Source organism: Rhodamnia argentea, chromosome 11, assembly GCF_020921035.1.
Source record: "Rhodamnia argentea isolate NSW1041297 chromosome 11, ASM2092103v1, whole genome shotgun sequence".
Lineage (NCBI taxonomy): Eukaryota > Viridiplantae > Streptophyta > Magnoliopsida > Myrtales > Myrtaceae > Rhodamnia > Rhodamnia argentea.
The window spans coordinates 14,261,038-14,268,352 of record NC_063160.1 but is presented as its reverse complement, the minus strand read 5'-3'; the positions used below and the strand labels follow the sequence as shown (position 1 = coordinate 14,268,352).

At 41.6% G+C, this 7,315-nt stretch overlaps 1 protein-coding gene across 1 annotated transcript; it reads right to left on the bottom strand.

Annotated features, from left to right (window-relative positions):
* Window positions 1-85: 85 nt before the first annotated feature.
* Window positions 86-6,329, bottom strand: LOC115736350 (aconitate hydratase 1). The gene is made up of 21 exons (XM_030668011.2): window positions 6,295-6,329; window positions 6,164-6,254; window positions 5,960-6,064; window positions 5,588-5,748; window positions 5,399-5,491; window positions 5,064-5,249; window positions 4,703-4,864; window positions 4,390-4,534; window positions 4,140-4,282; window positions 4,003-4,059; window positions 3,845-3,924; window positions 3,679-3,754; window positions 3,037-3,222; window positions 2,659-2,726; window positions 2,465-2,583; window positions 2,259-2,380; window positions 2,016-2,114; window positions 1,427-1,906; window positions 890-988; window positions 565-807; window positions 86-475 (listed from the first exon to the last, which is right to left on the bottom strand). Exons 2-21 carry the CDS (start codon window positions 6,165-6,167, stop codon window positions 401-403), a joined length of 2,703 nt encoding a protein of 900 aa, XP_030523871.1. The 5' UTR covers window positions 6,168-6,254; window positions 6,295-6,329; the 3' UTR covers window positions 86-400.
* Window positions 6,330-7,315: the final 986 nt, after the last annotated feature.

Genomic DNA, 7,315 nt, shown 5'->3' with positions numbered 1-7,315 from the left:
TTTACACCATTATCTTACACCAGAAGGTGGCAAAACCAGGAGAAAGCAAACTGCTCAGAGTAAATCACACTTCAGGACACAGTTGGAAAAACCTGTTGGTTTCTAAAATCCAAATAATTTGTCCGATGAAAACCAAACTGAAAGATTTTGGAATAAAATGAGAGGTGGCCAACAATTTGTCGACATATCATGAACACCAACATTGACCTCGTAATGTTAATTTATCTACCACCCACATCCAAGAAGGCAGAAATCGTCCCATTCATTCCCTCGATTTATTCCTATTACAGGCGGAGCAGAAGTCTCCGCACTAGATATTACTCGAGCCATGATGACCGGGATGGGATGGAAAATGCTGGGAACCCTGAGAAGACTCGGCTGGTGGAAGTTGGCTGGTCCCTCAATGTCTAGCTCCGATCAAGTTCCTGATGACGTACTGCAGGATGCCCCCATGATCGAAATAAGCCAGCTCAACCTAACACATGGAAGCAACTGAGACTCAGCAAGTAGACAAAAAGATAACGAATCTTCCAAGGATATAGAAAAGTGACAGATTAATGTTACCTCGGTGTCAAACCGTAGTGTGCACACAAGTGACTTGCCATTGTCAGTCACCACCGTGATGTCCTGGCCAGGCCTTATTTCGCTCACGCTATTCGGAAGATTAATGGTGTAGCGCTCATGGCCGGTCAGTCCGAGCGTTTCTGCATCCTCCCCAGGCTTGAAACATAGAGGAACAATACCCATTCCAACTAGATTACTTCTGTGAATCCGCTCAAAGCTCTTTGCTATGACAGCTTTCACGCCCTGATATGAATTCCAGCTTAGGGTGGAACCAAAGGTAAAAAATTGGATGGAAAATTGAATTGGAAAGCATCAAAATTCTCACCAACAGCATCGGACCCTTGGCAGCCCAATCGCGAGAACTTCCACTTCCATACTCAGCACCAGCCAAAATTATGGTGGCATGCCCCTCACTCTTGTACCTCTGCCATACAAGTGGTAAAAACTAGTATGAGCCACAATGGCACCGGTAAACAGATAATGAATCATCGATGAAGCCCCTACTTAGATAATGGAATATTAACCAGCAGGCGGACAGTTACAATCAGCTGATTTTCTTTAAAAAGTTCTCCCAATTAAGATGATATCACGTTGACCAGTCAAATGAATCTAAACTAACAGTGGGATGACCCTGAAGGATGTTGCCGGGTGGCTGGTCTAGTCGGCATTAATGGACTGGACAAAAAATCAGCTTCTTTCAGACTTGTCAAGAATTTGCAGACAAAAACTATTAAGTTGCATAATTCTCAGGAGCAATCGAAATAGAATGACTTATCCAACCAACAACTATTAATGATGAGGAGACGACACTATTGTTTGTGATGAGGTGTCTGTATTGGGTCCGCAGAGTGAAGAAAGTTACCATGGCAGCATCATAAACAGATAGTTTCTCCCCACTGGGGATGTGGATTGTTTTAGGTCCAACTTCTCCTTTCAGCAACTTGTTGACAAGGCGAATGTTGGCAAAAGTTCCTCTCGCCATAATCTCGTCATTCCCTCGGCGACTTCCATAAGAGTTGAAGTCTCTTCTATCAACCCCACGTTCCATTAGATATCTTGCAGCAGGGCTATCCTTGTGAATGCTACCAGCTGGAGAAATATGGTCAGTCGTAATGCTGTCCCCAAAGTTCAGTAAGCAGTATGCATCCTTCACGCCATGTGGGCCAGGAGGAGACATCGTCATGCTCTTGAAATATGGTGGGTCATGAATGTATGTTGATGTTGGGTCCCAAGCATAGAGAGTGCTAGAAGGTGTAGATAACTGATTCCACATAGGATTTCCTTTAGTGATAGCTTCATATGTAGCCATGAACATACCTGGAAGCACGTTTGATTGGACAACCTGAAGACAGGTTATACAAAAGAAAAGCACACAATCACCAATTATGATCTATCTAATTATTAGTCAAAGAGAAGATTTATATGAGCTCCTAGCAAATTTATTGGCTTACAGTTGCCACTTCTTCATTTGATGGCCAAATGTCTCTCAAGAATACTTTTCTTCCATCTTTTCCTTCCCCAATGGGTTCGGTTTCGAAATCAATATCTACCTGCAAAAGTTGTCTCCCATGAGGAATATGCCAAAAATTAGATTTGGAATAACAAAGAAAAGAAAACTCCGAGGATAATTATAAGTTTGGAGTAGATCGCTAAAAAAGAACTAATAACTGCAAAAATAACAGGATGTTACATACTGTGCCAGCGAGAGCATAGGCAACCACGAGAGGAGGAGAAGCTAGATAGTTAGCCCTTGTTAGGGGGTGAACACGACCTTCAAAATTTCTGTTTCCAGACAATACAGCTGCAGCTACAAGATCTGACATTGTGTACGAATTCGACAGTTCAGAGAGCTTATAACATTTCTTGATGACATTACGCAGGATTATGAATTAATCTCTACCATTTTCGGTAATAGCTGATGCAACTGATTCATTAATATCACCCGAGTTCCCAATGCATGTAGTGCATCCATAGCCAACAATATGGAATCCCAACTGGTTCAAATATGTCTGCAAGCCACTGCAAAAACAACACCTCTAGCTTAGCAAGAAGATCCACGAACATTGAAGGAATATCTGGGTCTATTAAAGGCACCTTTTCTGCAAATATTTTGTCACAACCCCAGAGCCTGGAGCAAGACTCGTCTTAATCCATGGCTTTACCTGACACGAAATTTACTTTGTTCAATTAAAATAACTACCTCATCCACAACCAAATGTAGCAACCGTTAAAAATTTTGAAATATGATGCATGGCTTCCAGATGCAACTGTAATGCTCAGGGATATCATACATGAGCAAAGAGTCAATTCAGTGGACAATAGAAAGAGTAAACTTTTGCAAAGGTGCATGAAGATGCACATGAGCCAATACTATCAGGTAATAGGTGTAGTAAATCCATATGAACATCAAGCGTATTGTTTGATTGCCTAATATATTCTACTTTGTCAGAATTAGAGTTTTTGTCCGCGAACCTCCAATCCTAAGTCACAAGCCTTCTTTGCTACCAAAGCAGCACCAAGCATTACACTGGGATTTGAAGTATTTGTGCAGCTAGTGATAGCAGCTATAACAACATCCCCATGCCGAAGCTGAGCTGGAGTCCCATGAAATGTGAACTCTGCAACCTTTCCCTGTGATTCCTTAGGTACAGCAAAGCCCTGCAAAGCCATGTAAGTATGTTAGTCAAAATCCAAAGTAAGACGCAGAAAAAAAAATCCATGTCAATAATATTCCATCAAACATGCCATTTTTGCCCATTTAAAGGCTCCTAAACTCTTTGACACCATAGTTCAGAAATAAGATGTAAGTAAGACAAGCCTGCATAAAGATTTTAACAAAAAAAGTTGCTCGTCATTCCACTTCTGTACAGTTAAAGCAGCACAAAGCAAAACAAAAGAAAAAAAGAAAAAGTGTGATAGAATCGATGTCATTAGTAAGAAAAAATCAAAATAGACACAGTTAGTTACCTATTCTGTCCTAATATATTTAACAGAGTACAAGCACTGCACAAGGAGAGTTATTCACTCCCTAAATTTTGGAACCAACAAAGAGCCCCATGACCATACACACCATGATCACTTATAAAGGGTATACAAGATTACATGAAGCCTCACCTTAAATCCAACCTTATTATCCAAGCATGCATGCCAATCAGCTTTCATTTCTTTCAGTGGAACTCGATCGTGTGGCCTGGAAAGCACTGATCCTTAGCCAATAGAAGGGTGAGGGGGAAAAACTAAACCTACTTGATGTTGATAAATTGTGTCCACAATGGATTACCTTTTGGGACCCGAAATACATGGTTCCACATCCTTAAGATCCAGTTCCAGATACGAGGAGTATGTTCTCTCTACTTGGGGCTGCTTCCAACAAAAAGATCCTTAGCAAGAAATACTGATGTACTGCTCTTAAGAGTCAAAAACATTCATAAAACTCACCTCATTGTAATCCACAAACATCTTATTCGCCCGCAAGTAAGACTCTATCATGAAAACCTATGAAGTTGCTTGAGTTAATACGAGTAAGTACTCAGTAGTCAGTACAAGTTATCATGATTATCTCCTTATTTACTTACAGTTTCAGCGCTTCTGCCTGTCAATCTCAGATACTGCAGAGTGACATGATCAACAGGGAAAAAGCCCATAGTGGCACCGTATTCGGGTGACATGTTAGCGATGGTGGCACGATCAGCCAATGACAGTTCGCTCATTCCTTCCCCTGCATAAGCAACACAACATTTAAAGCAACAGTAACAAGAAGGATTCGGTGGCTATGGATATCTTAAATGGGAAGGAGTGACGATGCAGGGGAATCAGAAGATGTACCATAAAACTCCACGAATTTGCCCACAACACCATGCTTCCTCAGCATTTGTGTTACCGTCAAGACCAGATCAGTTGCTGTTACCCCATCTCTCAGCTTCCCAGTTAATTTAAACCCAACAACACCAGGAAGGACCATGCTCATCGGCTACATCAAATTATGAGCCAAAAACTAAAATGCTAAGAAATGACTGCAAAAACTAATGGATGTCTGTTCATACTTCAGAAACATCCTGAAAAGGACATATTAGTGTCAAATGAAACAACTTTATCAGCCATCCGCAGTAGAAAAAATTCAGATATTGAGTTCTCTTACCTGGCCAAGCATTGCAGCTTCTGCTTCTATTCCTCCAACTCCCCAACCAGCAACTCCCAATCCATCTATCATAGTTGTATGTGAATCAGTACCTACAACACTATCAGGGTAGAGCATGCCGTTTGTGTTGAAGACCACTCTGCCAAGATATTCTAGATTAACCTGCAATAGATTCCAGCTCAGTTTGTCGACTCATTGATGCAGGTCAAAATTCCGGTAAAGCAAGAAAATTGCACATTCTTATAGAGCAGAGTATGCAATAGTTCCACCAGGGGTATAAACAGTTTTCTCCACTTCTTGTGTTAAAGTCATACATGTGATCAGTAAAATTTGACTATCTTCCACTATGCACTTGTACTACCTGGTGGACAATCCCTGACCCAGGAGGAACAACGAGCATGTTATGAAATGCAGTTGAACCCCACTTGAGAAAGCCAAATCTTTCCCTGTTCCGATGAAACTCAAGTTCCATATTTGCCTGGACAGCATTTTCTGACCTTGCCACATCAACCTGAACTGAGTGGTCGATAACAAGATCCACTGGAACCTGCATGATGATTCACATGTTCACAAACGATGGTTTAACTACTAGCATACATGAAAATAAACGTCCTTCAGCACCAATGAGCAGCTAAATGAGCTAAAGAGTTAAAAGGTCAAGCTAGAACGAGCGACATGCAGACACATAAAGCTTACCAGTGGGTTGATTTTATTTGGATCTCCCCCAAGGCTATTCATCGCATCACGCATGCAAGCAAGATCAACAACAGCAGGCACCCCAGTAAAATCCTGATACAAACGAAAATGCACTATCAAAATTCAAACATCGCAACTCTTCAAAACCTCAACTTGCATCAATGAGATGCGATGCACCGCTCTATATACCTGCAGCAGCACTCTAGCTGGCTTAAATGGGATCTCAACTTGTCTAGGAGAAGTATTTTCCCAGTCGATGATCTTCTCGACATCCTTGCTTTTGACCTGGAACTCGTCGCAGTTCCGAATGGCCGACTCCAGAAGAATTCTAATGGAGTACGGCAACCTATCTGAAGCACAAACAATTGTGATTGAATTGAACGTGTAGTTTCTGCTAGAATCCTAACAGAGCGTGGCACTCGCCACTCCTCTCCGCAACAGACGACCATCGACCTCGTGCGTACTCAGAAAAGCTCAAAAGCTAACTGAAAATGAAGTACGCCGTCACGCAAAACACCAAGCAAAACACGCAGTAACAAGGAAGGAAAAGAACACACTGACCAATCCGGGAATCGCCGAGGGCTGGAAGAGAGAAGTATTTGCCGAATTCGCCACCTCCCGGTCTCTCGAGCGCCTTCAGAATGCTCTTGAAAGGATTCTCGCAAGCTGATGCCGGGACGATCAGATTAAGGGAAGTTCGATTCGACTCCTAGACCCCCGGTTTAAAAAACGCAACACGCATGAATCGAAACAGAAACGGCTTACCCATGGCGACGATCGGACAAGAGGACTTCTCAGCTGATGGCGAGAGACAGGTACGAGATTAGACGAAGATCTAAATCAGAGAGAGAGAGAGTAGGGTTTTACAAATAAATATGTGGAGATATCCAAGGATCAGAGAGAGAGAGGGAGAGAGAGTGGGGGGGGGTAGCTGTGGGACATTGGGAAGATGAACTCTTTCTGTATCATTCGAGAAAATGGTGACGACCACAGAGCTGAGGTTGAGGTCACGTCTTTTAAGGTTGGTTTCCCAATGCCAAGTTTGGATTTTTCTTTTTTCCTTTTTTTTTATTTATGTTTTCCGTGTATTCTCTCTCTTTTTCAAAGGGTTTCTCCAAATCATTAGGGGTGAGCATGGTTCCAGGGTAGAATCGAGAACCTGGAACCGGAACCCGTAAGATCCGTTCTGGTTCCGGGTTCCAAGGTATGCGGGGTAGGTTCCGGATTTCAAAAATTGAGGAATCTGTTCCAACGGGTAGGTTCCAGATTCCACTACCTAAAACCCGGAACCTGGAACCTAGATTTTGAAATAAATTTTTATATTTTTTTTGGTATATATTTTTGCACAACCATATAATGTTCTTTAGCATCCGATGATGAATGTATAATTTGAAGCCAAACAATTTTTTAGGTTTCGGGTTCCAAAAAATGATAAACGTGTTCCAATGGATTGGTTTCGGGTTCTAAATGTAACATGTACTGAGCCTAAAATCACTCACCTCTATTTTCTCTTAGATATTGTAGCGTTCACTCTCATTTTGCTTAACTAAAAATGAAAAAATAAAAGAAAATAAAAGAAATTGATAGGTTCTCGGGTACCACGAAACCGACCCTAGAACCCGTGACGGGGTAGGTTCCGGGTTCCAAGGTGTGACGGGTAGGTTCCAGGTTCCAAAAAATAAGGAACCTGGAACCGCTCACCCCTACAAATCATGCCCCCCAGGACATAAGAGCACGTGTTGCAATACTTCTATTTCGTAAATCAACTTTTGATCGTAAGTTGATTTCTTTACTTTTTACTTTTAAAGTTGATTTCTGATAATAGAAAAATGTAACTTTTACTTTTGGAACATAAATTCGTCCAGTAATAATTGAAAATTTATACTTATGGAATGCCATTAGTACAAATATTCCACG

Bases quoted from the DNA above. Each gene is read 5' to 3' on its own strand.
- LOC115736350 (XM_030668011.2), bottom strand. The intron at 2,381-2,464 runs GTAGAGATTAAT...ACACAATGTCAG, and splicing joins ATCAGCTATTACCGAAAATG to ATCTTGTAGCTGCAGCTGTA. The intron at 476-564 runs GTAACATTAATC...TCCATGTGTTAG, and splicing joins CACTACGGTTTGACACCGAG to GTTGAGCTGGCTTATTTCGA.